At 42.6% G+C, this 13,799-nt stretch overlaps 1 protein-coding gene across 1 annotated transcript in view; it reads right to left on the bottom strand.

The window, feature by feature from the left end:
* Window positions 1-13,799, bottom strand: part of LOC129857938 (muscarinic acetylcholine receptor M3-like) — a 153,966-nt gene continuing 140,167 nt past the window's right edge. Inside the window, exon 3 of the mRNA XM_055926653.1 lies at window positions 1-5,846. Within this exon, the coding sequence (XP_055782628.1) occupies window positions 3,950-5,827 (1,878 nt within the window). The 5' untranslated portion in view covers window positions 5,828-5,846 and the 3' untranslated portion in view covers window positions 1-3,949. The remainder of the gene's footprint in view (window positions 5,847-13,799) is intronic.

Raw genomic sequence — 13,799 nt, 5'->3', positions numbered from 1 at the left:
TCATCATCTGTACAAATTGTACTGTAGACCTACGGGACTGCACTGTCATCTTCCTCAATATTCTGTGATTACAAATATCACTCAGACACTGGAGGAATACAATTTTATAAACATTCAAATAAATGTTTTTTGGCCGGTAAAGATGATACAGACCATCTTCTGTCAATAAAAATATTTGTGTTTATTGACATAACATGGATACGATTAGCATACTTGAAATGTAACATAAAACAATAAAAGTAATATTTTATTATTCATTTGATCTTACTTCAGGTAGTTCACATCTCAAACATAAAACCTCCCTTGATCAGGAGTATAATAACACCGTAGCACATGGTGTTGAAAGCAGTTAAAATATCCATTGGCAATTCAGACACTGAATAATTTCTCTTATCTTTCATCATTATCTGGCTTACATACCCCATTGGGTAACACTTTAGAATAACGTTCCTGTCTGATCGTTATTATAAAGTGTTACCCCACATGGTAGCATTCTGCTATTCTACTCGATATCACATACTCAACATATCTGTGGTACATGTATGGTATTTGCTTTCACTATCCCTTTACAAACCTAAGTGTACTACATACACTTAAACAGCCAAAAAAATGTTGAACAGTATTCATCACATTTAGGCCTGAACCATTGTGCATCACATAATAACAATACATTAAAATGTAACTATTACATTATTTTAGCACTGTGTGATATTAAAACATGTAGATAAATCACCATAAATAACACTGTTTGCACAGCCAAATAACTTTATGTACAATTGATAGAAATGTTCAATTTTGGAAATCACTGAAATGAAAAGCACCACTATTCAGCTCTGTGTGTCATATGTAGCAGGTTTAAGCTAGTCTAACCAGACTCTTTTGAGTTTTGTATTTGTTCTCAGCAATGGCATTTTATGGGAGAATCTCGAATTGGATTTCTGGCCAGAGGAGAGGAGCAAACTCCTCCGTTTGAATATTAACAAATTGAAACTCTCCTACATACAGTGAATTCAGAAAGTGTTCAGACACTGACTTTTTCCACATTTTGTTAAGTTACAGCCTTATTTTAAAATATATTTTTTTAAATCCTCAATCTACACACAATACCCCACAATGACAAAGCAAAAACAGGTTTTTAGACATTTACAAATTTAAAACAGAAATACCTTATTTACATAAGAATTCAGACCTTTTGCTATGAGACTCGAAATTGAGCTCAGGTGCATCCTGTTTCCATTGATCATCCTTAAGATGTTTCTACAACTTGGAGTCCACCTGTGCTAAATTCAAATGATTGGACATGATTTGGAAAGGCACACACCTGTCTATATAAGGTCCCACAGTTGACAGTGCATGTCAGAGCAAAAACCAGGCCATGAGCTTGAAGAATTTGTCTGTAGAGCTCAGAGACAGGATTATGTTGAGGCACATATCTGGGGAAGGGTACCCCAAAAAATCTGCAGCACTGAAGGTCCCCAAGAACACAGTGGCCTACATCATTCTTAAATGGAAGAAGTTTGGAACCACCTAGACTCTTCCTAAAGCTGGCTGCTCGGCCGAACTGAGCAATCCAGGAGAAGGGCATTGGTCAGGGAGGTGACCAAGAACCTGATGGTCACTCTGAAAGCGCTCCAAAGCTCCTCTGTGGAGATGACAGAAGGACAACGATCTCTGCAGCACTCCACCAATCAGGCATTTACGGTAGAGTGGCCAGATGGAAGCCACTCCTCAGTAAAAGGCACATGACAGCCCGCTTGGAGTTTGCCAAAAAGCACCTAAAGAAACAAGATTCTCTGGTCTGATGAAACCAAGATTGAACTCTTTGGTCTGAATGCCAAGTGTCACATCTGAAGGAAACCTGAAAACATCCCTACGGTGAATCATGGTGGTTGCAGCATCATCCTGTGGGTATGTTTTTCAGCAGCTGGGACTGGGAGACTAGCCAGGATTGAGGGAAAGATGAACGGAGCAAAGTACAGAGAGATACTCGATAAAAACCTGCTCCAGAGTGCTCAGGACCTCAGACTGGAGTGACGGTTCACCTTCCAACAGGACAACTACCCGAAGCACACAGCCAAGACAACACAGGAGTGGCTTCGGGACAAGTCTCTGAATGTATTTGAGTGTCCCAGCCAGATCCCGGACTTGAACATCTCTAAGACCTGAACATAGCTGTGCAGTGACGCTCCCCATCCAACCTGACAGAGCTTGAGAGGATCTGCAGAGAAGAATGGGAGAAACTTCCCAAATCAGGTGTGCCAAGCTTGTAGCGTCATACCCAAGAAGACTCTAGGCTGTAATCGCTGTCAAAGGTGCTTCAACAAAGTACTGAGTAAAGGGTCTGAATACTTATGTAAATGTGATATTTACGTTTTTTTTATACATTTGCAAAAATGTCTGAACCAGTTTGTCATTATGGGGTATTGCATGTAGATTGATGAGGGAATAAACAATTTGATCTTTTTTAGAATAAGTATGTAATGTAAGGGGTCTGAATACTTTCCGGATGCACTGTATGGCTACCACTTTTCGGTTTCCAGGTAACGGAGGAGAGGCGCACGGAGGAGTCGAGGAGAGTACAGACATTGACCAACCCACCCAATCTCCCACTTATTGCCCCACAACAGCATTTCCCTGATGGCAGTAAGCTGGAAGTTACTAGTGTAGAATTCTATTCATCCAGCAGATGCTGCTGTGGCACTGCTAAATCCTCTAGGAGAAAGAGAGGGTTCATCTAGGGACCACAGATGAATATCTTAGTTAGGGAATTACATTTGGACAGCCAGTGAGAAGAAATGAAGAAACCTTTTCAAATATAACCTAATAAATCAAAACATTACAATTCATAGTGACTGATCTATTTAGTGTACAATCAATCATTAGGTATCAAGTTAGAAATAGCAATATACCATTACGCTCAACATAAAAACAATTGAATAAGTTGATTCGCTTATTGTCTCCACCATGTAAACAACTCACATTGAACACGAGCAGCTCATTGAAGTGCCGTAGAATAGTCAAAATTTTCTTTTTTCAGACTGGCTCAGAATCTATAGAGGAAAAACTATAGACCAATTTATTATACAAAAACAACCAAAAACTTTGAAAAACTGGTCGTCACAAATAGGACACTGTTTTGTTTAATATCTTCTCATTTTATAAGACACAAGAAAGCTATATCCAAGTGGAAGGCAATGTACAGAAGTCAGAGTAAAAAAGCCCCATATATAACAAAGAAATCAAATTCAGTTAGCCAAAAGGGAGCTCAAAATCAATACAGTGCAGTCTATTGACACAAAATGTTTTGGCCTTTGCTTTATATACTATATTACAGTACAGATGCAGTTGACTTTGAAAACCCAAACTGCTCTGTACGTTACAGATTTGACTACCACAAAATAAATGGTAAGAAATGGAAAACCCCAAATCCATAACAATGTTACATCATATAATCTCCCTAAGTATCAATTGCACTTTGAATTGTCCCCCCAATGCATTTAAAGTCCTTGCTCTATTGGTTTTCACTGTCAGTCTTTTTAGCTGCACTTCTCTGCAATGATCAATCTAGAGGAACCTTTCACCACAGGAGCTCTCCTGAAGAAACAGAGGAATATGTCACTTGGGAGGTTGTGGCTACACAGAGAACATCAGCCATCACAGCAAACGACCAGCACCATGATGTTGTAGGGTGTCCATGTGATGATGAAGGCAAACAGAATGAGAACATCAGCCATCACAGCAAACGACCAGCAACATCATCCATGTGATGATGAAGGCAAACAGAATGGGAACATCAGCCATCACAGCAACAACATGACTGCCTCCTTGTGAATCTCTGTGCAGTTAAAAACCACAGACAGAATCTTTAGGATGCCTCATCCATCCACTGAGCTGTCAGATTCTAGACTCATCATCTTCATCACCCAATTCCCACTGGGTCTATATCTCACTACGTTGAGTTTTTAGGAATTCTCCTGTGGAACACTACGGACTGCCGTGCCTGGAACTGTTGCTTCCGCCGCCGCTTGCGCTGGTCCCAGTGGCAGAGCAGTATCATCTTGAAGGTGGTACGGAAGGTCTTGTTGCACAGGGCATAGCACATGGGGTTGACGGTACTGTTGACGTAGCATAGCCAGTATCCCAGTGCCCACAGAGCCTCTGGGATGCAGCCATTACAGAAGGTGTTGACCAGCACCATGATGTTGTAGGGTGTCCATGTGATGATGAAGGCAAACAGAATGGCACTAAGGGTCTGTGCCGCCTTCTTCTCCTTTACCAGAGACATGCGCTTGCGCTTGGTGATCTGTGTCCGTGCCCTGGAGGCAAATCTCTTGGCTAGAGCTGCCTCTCTGAAGGAGATCGGCATCGAGGGTAATTTGGTGGTGGTGGCAGGGGAGCCAGAGAGCGGCCCCACTCTGGTGGCCTGGATGGCAGGCATGGACTGGAATCTGGAGATCTGGGAGGGAAAGCGTTGTTGGTAGCTGTTGGTGTCTGTGTTGGCCCCATCAGGGGTGGTAGTAGTGGTGGTGGTGGTGATGGTAGAGAGGCTGTCCCGACTGTCCTCCTCCCCCTTCAGGGGGTCTTCTTCTGAGGCTATGTCCAGGTCCTCGCAGGAGGTGAGGTGGGAGTTGACGGCTGCCTTCATCCCTGGCAGGTTGAGCACTATGGAAAAGATGGCGTGGTCCTGGGGCATCATCCTTCTACCATTTCTCTCCTCATCCTCAGACGAGCCCGAGTGGTCCACTGACAGCCTGGCGTTGTTGTTGTTCCAGCTGTCGCTGCTGCTGTGGTCGGCATCCCCCTCTACGGGCCGGGCGCTGCCAGGCCTCCAGGAGTGCATCATGGGCCAACAGTGGAAGCGTGCGGCCAGCGCCTGGATGGGGCTCTTCTTCTGGGAAACTTGGCTTAGCTCATAGCTGCTGCAGCTCCTGGCGCTCCCAGCCTGGTGGTGGACAAAATGAGCCCTTTCTCCACCCCTCCCTTGGCTCCCTGAGCCCTGCAGGCCCGCCAGTTCCCGTGCGCGGTTCTGCGTCTCCCTGTAGATACGCCAGTAGAGCACACTCATAATAGTGACAGGCAAGTAAAAGGCAGCAATAGCCGTGCAGAATGTAATGATGGGCTCTGAGAGGAACTGGATGTAGCACTTATCAGGGGGCACTGTGCGCTCCCCCACAAAGTACTGCCAGAATAGAATGGCTGGGGCCCACAGGACCAGGGACACGAACCAGGCCAGGCCAATCATCAAGCCAGCCCGCCGTGTGGTCCGCTTGGCCCGGTAGGTGAGGGGCCGTGTGATGGAGAAGTAGCGGTCAAAGCTGATGACCAGCAGGTTCATGACGGATGCGTTACTGGCCACATAGTCAATAGCCAGCCACAGATCACAGGCCCAGTTGCCTAGCGCCCATTGGCCCATGATGATGTAGGTGGTGTAAAGGTTCATGGAGATGACCCCGATGATGAGGTCAGCCACAGCCAGGCTGAGCAGGAAGTAGTTGTTGACAGTCTTGAGCTGGCGGTTTACCTTAAAGGATACCACCACCAGGATGTTGCCAATTATAGTGACCAGGGACAGGAGGCCGGTGAAAAAGACAATGAGGACCACCTGCCACACTGTGTGACCCCCAAGAGGGTCATAGGTCAGAGAGGTCACTGTCTCGTTGTGCGAGCCTGTAAAATTGAAGAGGCCACTGATGGAGTCATTGTCATCGGGGCTGGTTAGCTCTTGCCAGATGTCCTTGTGGAGAGAGTTGGTGTCTGGGTCATCAATGCCCATTCCTGGGGAGCTGACGGTCAGGTAGAGGCCAGGGTTTGTGCTGTTGGAGCTCATTATGAAGTCCTGGCATATTCTGAGGAGAACACAGATAGAGATATATTACTACACTGTATTGTATTGAGAAGTCGCTCCAGTAGGTGATGCTAACAGCACATTTTTGCTCATTTTTATTATTTTTTACGTTTACTGTAAGTAGACTGGCAGTTAAGTGTTTACAGTTTACCCACTTTTCTAGTCAAACTATATTGTTTGTAAACAATTTGTATTCATAGGTTGTGTTTAACCTTTGCAGGTAAATGCATTGACACACATTTTTCCGCAGTTACACTATACAAGCAATAATACATTTTGACACATTCATCTAGACAATGTTTTGTTGGAGGGTCCATTACAAAAACATATTCCTGTGATGACATCTTGCAAATTGCCAAGACAGCATCGCAGCACAACATGTCATCCTGTGATGCATCCGGAGCCTCAATCTGATTGTAAGAAGCATATTTAAAAACACAATTACACTAATGCTGTAAACAACACCAAGGCTTGGAAACGTCTCCTGTCAGACTACTGGTGTGACTTAGCATGCAGGTGGTGGCTATTATGTAAATTCAGCTCCTGTGTCTCAGTGAAATAAATCACAGTCCCATCCGACCTGAATTCATGGCCTGTCTGTTAATCTCACTGATAGCTTACAGAATAGAATGTTACTGGCTCTTGCCCAAGGACAGTCGTGGCCAGCGAGTGTTAGAAGAGATACCTATCCGGCCCAGACAGAATAATACAAGCACACACATACACGCGTACATAATACAGGGAAATATAGAGAAACATTTCAATTGTATTTCAAGAGATATTAAAAGATCATGCGAATTTGACCTTCGCATGCCTAATAAAAAAATTATAATTATAGTCAAAGAGTGAGGCAAGCAAACAGCCTCCAAACTAAAGTTTAATACAACAAACTTTGTGCTTGATGTAAACTTTTGGAAAGAAATGAGCAGAGACAAGGAGGCTGAAGTGGAGAGAGGAGAAGACGAGAGGCTAAAATCGCCTTACAATGCCAAGGACTGAATCTAAGTGAGAATGAAGTTATTAGCTAGCTAGAGCACTCTGAACTCCATCACATTATGTGCTCACACTCTCACAACAATGTCTACATCTGGGTCTCTTGGGCAAACCAAGTACGGGCTTGAAGAGGGGAAAACGGATGGAGGGAGCATTCCCACTCCCAGCTCTTTGGCTCTGCGTCTGAATATCACTGTCTCTGTGTCTGAAAACACAGAGAGCTGTTTCTTTTCCCAAGGATGTTTGCTAAATGGATTCTACTGCTGTGATGGCCCACTGGATATGAAACCATTGAGGAGAGTTCTTCCTTTGGCAGGCAGACAACCTGATGGTGTAACTATAAATACCATTTCAATAAGAACTTGCCAAATTATATTAGCTGGGAGAGGGATGGAAATAGTTTAACGTTTAACTGTGAACTATTTTCATGCCATACTAAAATGGTACCCATTACAATAAAACATTTCACTTTGAGTTGTTTAACTCTGTATAGAACTTTCTATGATGTCTCTGATCAAGGCTTTGATGTTGGCCTTTCAGCCAACCTGGTCTCAGAGCATTTCATATTATTCTGGATGTAAATCCAAGACACTCCATTTAGAATGATACTGTATGTTATGTTTGGTATGGTTACAAAAGAGTTCAAATCTCATCACGTACAGCGTTAGCATTTTAGCTAATTAACTACTTACTACTTTTTAGCTACTTTGCAAGTTAGCTAATCCTTCCCCTAAACCTACATATAATGTAACCCTTTTAGCTAACCCTTCCCCTACCCCAGTGGCCTGCTGGAGGTCATTTTGCAGGGCGCTGGCAGTGCACCTCCTTGCACTAAGGCGGAGGTAGCGGTCCTGCTGCTGGGTTGTTGCCCTCCTACGGCCTCCTCCACGTCTCCTGATGTACTGGCCTGTCTCCTGGTAGCGCCTGCATGCTCTGGACACTACGCTGACAGACACAGCAAACCTTTTTGCCACAGTTCGCATTGATGTGCCATCCTGGATGAACTGCACTACCTGAGCCACTTGTGTGGGTTGTAGACTCCGTCTCATGCTACCACTAGAGTGAGAACACCGCCAGCATTCAAAAGTGACCAAAACATCAGCCAGGAAGCATAGGAACTGAGAAGTGGTCTGTGGTCACCACCTGCAGAATCACTCTTGTTTTGGGGGGTGTCTTGCTAATTGCCTATAATTTCCACCTTTTGTCTATTCCATTTGCACAACAGCATGTGAAATGTATTGTCAATCAGTGTTGCCTCCTAAGTGGACAATTTGATTTCACAGAAGTGTGATTGACTTGGAGTTACATTGTGTTGTTTAAGTGTTCCCTTTATTTTTTTGAGCAGTGTATATCATTCAGTGAGTGATAGGCTAATATTATCACACTATTATTGTTTTAATATTTTCTTTAGATATACAAAATAAATTATGTTTGCCATTTCTTTTTTTTGAATCGACCATTTGAATCGACCACCACCTGTCTCTAAAAAAACACATGTCATCTATGCATTTAAATAGCAAATGCAGGAAGCTTTTCCCATGCTTCATTTTCATGCCAGCCAGGTAGGCTATACTCCTGTTGTAAATATAAGCAATGTGCTCAATATTTGGAAAGTTGAGAAATAAATATAGTAGGCCTAGCCTACAGAAAGCTGATAGGATCCCCCTCTTTTTAAGAGGCCATCACTCTTTTTTTCACGTATTTGCAAAGCCTATAGAATTGTTGCGCAACATCAACTCATGGGCTCTCACAAAATATTTAGATTAGATTTTCGATTACATTTGCATTAATATCAGATTGATTAGAGGGACAATAGAGTCCTGAGTACCTGGCAGTTAGCAAGTTTGGTAGCCCACTAATGACCATCAGCAGCATCAGAGGTTGGTGAAGTCTAATTACCGTGACTAAAAGTTCACATGGAAATTGACTGCTGTCATAACTCGTGAACGCTGGCGTGGCAGTAATAAGGTCACCATACTAGTCTTGGATTTATGTACAGAATAGTACAAAATGCTCTAAGACCAGGTTATCTCAGCTGCTACCCTGAGCCAGACCAGGTGAGGGGCACTAGAGGTGACCTGGCACCAGTGGGAACACCTGTCCCCCTCAGCAGCACCCCCTGGAGCTCCTCCTTTTATCCCAGACCTCGCACTTGTCAGAACTCCAAATATCCCACAGTGCACTGCTGCTATACCCCAACGGCCTGAGCTGCACAAGGGAAAGGAGAGTAACATGCGCTCACACACACACACACCATACCTGCCCCACTAGCTCTCAAACACTCACATCAAGATAAAAACAAAGAAGAAAGCCTTTACCTCAAACAAGGCACGTAAATGTTCACAAAGTGAATTCCGCTGAATGTGTGAAAAGATAAGGTGTCGCTAATGATGGCTAAACATCTTTAAATTGGCAAAAGTCCTGAGAGAGAAAATGTGTCTCTGTGAAGATTACAGATTGAACATTAGGAAATTAGCTTTCATCTTAAACTTCTCATTAAAAAGTAAAAACACAAACAACGAGAAAGAGAGAGAGGAGAGGAGAAGTGGACGAGAGAGAGAGAAGAGAGAGGGATACAAAGAGAGAGAGAGACAAAGAGAGAAAGAGAGAGAGAAGAGATACAGAGAGAGAGAGAGAAGAGATACAGAGAGAGAGAGAGAGAGAAAGAGAGAGAGAGAGAGAGACAGAGAGAGAGAGAGAGACAGAGAGAGAGAGAGAGACAAAGAGAGAGAGAGAGACAGAGAGAGAGACAAAGAGAGAGAGACAAAGAGAGAGAGAGAGACAAAGAGAGAGAGAGAGATACAGAGAGAGAGAGAGAGTAGAGATACAGAGAGAGAGAGAGTAGAGATACAGAGAGAGAGAGAAGAGATACAGAAAGAGAGAGAAGAGATACAGAGAGAGAAGAGATACACAGAGAGAGAGAGAAGAGATAGAGAGAGAGAGAGACACAGGCTCAGTGAGCACAGCCTTGCCATTGAGAAGGGTAGACACAGGAAAACCTGGCTCCCTGTAGAGGAAAGGCTGTGCAACCACTGCACAACAGCAGAACCTGAGACGGAGCTGCATTTCCTGACAAAATGTCAAAAATATAAAACAATTAGAGAGTGTCATTTCCCCAAATTTGAAACTCTTATTCAAGGTTTCAAAGACCTCTCTGATGAGGATAGGCTACCCGTCCTGTTGGGGGAGGACGCAGAGAGCTGTGGGTTGGCAGCGCACTACATTGCTGCCTGCCATGAGTTGAGGGACAGTGTCTGACAGACCAATCAACCTGCACATGTACTCTACTGTATGTTTATTGTTATTGTTGAATGTATGGTTATTTTGACACTTAGTTATTGTTGTTACTGTTGTCCCGTTGACCATTTTGATTCTCATTTTTATATTGTAAATAAGCTTTGGCAATATGTACATTGTTACGTCATGCCAATAAAGCAAATTGAATTGAATTGAATTGAGAGAAGAGATACAGAGAGAGAGAGACAAAGAGAGAGACAAAGAAAGAGACAGAGAGAGACAACGAGAGAGCGAGAGAGACAAAGAGAGAGAGAGAGACAAAGAGAGAGAGACAAAGAGAGAGAGACAAAGAGAGACAAAGAGAGAGAGAGAGAGAGACAAAGAGAGAGAGAGACAAAGAGAGACAAAGAGAGAGAGAGAGAGACAAAGGAGAGAGAGAGAGGCCCTAAATCGACAGTACACCGTGGCTAACTATTTGACTATGGTTACTGATCAAAACCTTAGAAAAACCTTGACAAAGTACAGGCTCAGTGAGCACAGCCTTGCCATTGAGAAGGGTAGACACAGGAAAACCTGGCTCCCTGTAGAGGAAAGGCTGTGCAACCACTGCACAACAGCAGAACCTGAGACGGAGCTGCATTTCCTGACAAAATGTCAAAAATATAAAACAATTAGAGAGTGTCATTTCCCCAAATTTGAAACTCTTATTCAAGGTTTCAAAGACCTCTCTGATGAGGATAGGCTACCCGTCCTGTTGGGGGAGGACGCAGAGAGCTGTGGGTTGGCAGCGCACTACATTGCTGCCTGCCATAAGTTGAGGGACAGTGTCTGACAGACCAATCAACCTGCACATGTACTCTACTGTATGTTTATTGTTATTGTTGAATGTATGGTTATTTTGACACTTAGTTATTGTTGTTACTGTTGTCCCATTGACCATTTTGATTCTCATTTTTATATTGTAAATAAGCTTTGGCAATATGTACATTGTTACGTCATGCCAATAAAGCAAATTGAATTGAATTGAATTGAGAGAAGAGATACACACAGAGAGAGAGAAGAGATACAGAGAGAGAGAGAGAGAAAAGAGATACAGAGAGAGAGAGAGAGAGAGAAGAGATACAGAGAGAGAGAGGGAGAAGAGATACAGAGAGATATAAGAGATACAGAGAGAGAGAGAGAGAAGAGATACAGAGAGAGAGAGAGAGAGAGAAGAGATACAGAGAGAGAGAGAGAAGAGAAACAGAGAGAGAGAGGAGATACAGAGAGAGAGATACAGAGAGAGAGAGAGATACAGGGAGAGAGATACAGAGAGAGAGAGAGATACAGAAAGAGAGAAGAGATACAGAGAGAGAGAAGAGATACAGAGAGAGAGAGATACAAAGAGAGAGAGAAGAGAAGTGGAAGAGAGAGAGAGTCACAATCTCCCTGGGGATTGTGACTCCCTGGGGCTACTGTACCATGCTCACAGGATGTGGTTGATCTAAGCCAGAGTCCCAAGGGAATTATTTCTACTTTAACATGACAAGGGACAACCACCACACCAAACAATTACCCCATGGGGTCAGAGATACAGGCCCTCAAATGTCAGAATTTGAAAGTGTGATACAACACAGGGACACTTAATAACAGTGATGAGAAAACTGTTGTCTTTTTGTCACACAACAAATCTTATAGTTTTACCCATGGTATCTGTGTTTACAGTTACATTGTTTACGAACAATTAAGTAAACAAGCTCATATTTTGGGTTATGATGGAGAACGACAGTTTAACTAATCTTATGAGGCCTTTGTAGTTACATTCTTCAAGAATCAATGGGTATTCATAAAACAATCCTAAATGGATGTACCAATCGCAGAATGCTCTTTTAAATAGCTGCGGCTATGAACTGTCTCCAGGCATGTATTTTTAGAGAAAGAAAAATGAGAATGGACTCTACCTACATGTGTATTTATCCTACTGTTTTTATCAAACAAATGTCAGTTTTTTTCACATCCTTACACAACCTGTTATTTGACATTTTGAAGCATTAAGTCAAAAATCCAATAACCTTTTTTTTGACTGCCCAATGGATGAATCTGGCCCATTTCTGTTTTTATCATCAGAAACGTATCCAGACCAAAGATTGAACACCACAACACAGGACACAAAACATGACTTGATTTAAAAAAAAAATTTAAGACACTCCAGAAAAATGAAAACAATAAAAATTTGATAATGACTAAATAATGTTTATGGGGGAATTCACCTAAGCACCACCAAAGCATAACACCTGCCTACATGGCTGATGTGCAGCAGGTTTTTTGTACTTCAAAGCGTAGAACATTACAGATGCTGCAGGGAGAAATGATGGCACCATTTCAAACCATGAACCAGATATGACATACAATTGCACTAAACTACATAGCAGTTTATAATAATAAACCTTGATTGAAATTTCCTTGAATTCCAACTATGACTATACCAGCCCAAGGCGCACGTTTGCACATACAGTACTAAATATGAGCTGGTCTTGACAGAGTGAGACATGAGCTGAGTGGGCAGTACAACTAATCCTGCCAGTGTGAATAAGCACTAATCAGTCCCTACTGGGTGTGCCTCTACTACTAATGAATTCTGGAGCATGTCATAAATACACTACCGTTCAAAAGTTTAGGGTCACTTAGAAATGTCCATGTTTTTTTTTAAAGAAAAGCAAATTTTTTGTCCATTAAAATAACATCAAATTGAAAACAGAAATAGAGTGTAGACGATGATAATGTTGTAAATGACTATTGTAGCTGGAAACGGTTGATTTTTAAAGGATATCTACATAGGCGTACAGAGGCCCATTATCAGCAACCTTAACTCCTGTTCCAATGGCACATTGTGTTAGCTAATCGAAGATTATCATTTTAAAAAGGCAAATTGATCATTAGAAAACGCTTTTGCAATTGTTAGCACAGCTGAAAACTGTTGTTCTGATTAAAGAAGCAATAAACCTGGCCTTATTTAGACTAGTAGTGTATCTGGAGCATCAGCATTTGTGGGTTCGATTACAGGCTCAAAATGGCCAGAAACAAAGACCTTTCTTCTGAAACTTGTCAGTCTATTCTTGTTCTGAGAAATGAAGGCTATTCCATGTGAGAAATTGCCAAGAAACTGAAGATCTGGTACAACACCGTGTACTACTCCCTTCACAGAACAGCGCAAACTGTCTCTAACCGGAATAGAAAGAGGAGTGGGAGGCCCCGTTGCACCACTGAGCAAGAGGACAAGTACATTAGGGTGTCTAGTTTGAGAAACAGAAGCCTCACAAGTCCTCAATTGGCAGCTTCATTAAATAGTATCCGCAAAACACCAGTCTCAACGTCAACAGTGAAGAGGCGACTCCGGGATGGTGGCCTTCTAGGCAAACTTTTGAACAGTAGTGTATGTACAATCATGGTATTGATCAGAGCGCTTAGCTGTACACAGAAATGGGCAGTATTTCTGTTACATGTATTTGAAACATGGATTTGGAGTATTTTGTCATTTGTATTACACAGGGCTGAACTACACTCCAATATATTTTGTAACAAGATACTTTTGAGAGCTGTAATTTGTATTTTCAAAATGCAAAACATTTTCTATAATATTCTTAACAGCGGCTCACGATTTTGGTGGTCCCCTTTCACCCTGCATTGGTATCTGAAGTCCAATGGCACTATGGTATGATAAGAGCATCTGCTAAATTACAGTGCC

This window comes from Salvelinus fontinalis, chromosome 1, assembly GCF_029448725.1.
Source record: "Salvelinus fontinalis isolate EN_2023a chromosome 1, ASM2944872v1, whole genome shotgun sequence".
Classification (NCBI taxonomy): domain Eukaryota; kingdom Metazoa; phylum Chordata; class Actinopteri; order Salmoniformes; family Salmonidae; genus Salvelinus; species Salvelinus fontinalis.
The sequence above is the reverse complement of the archived record's forward strand: the minus strand, read 5'-3'. Positions and strand labels throughout refer to the sequence as shown.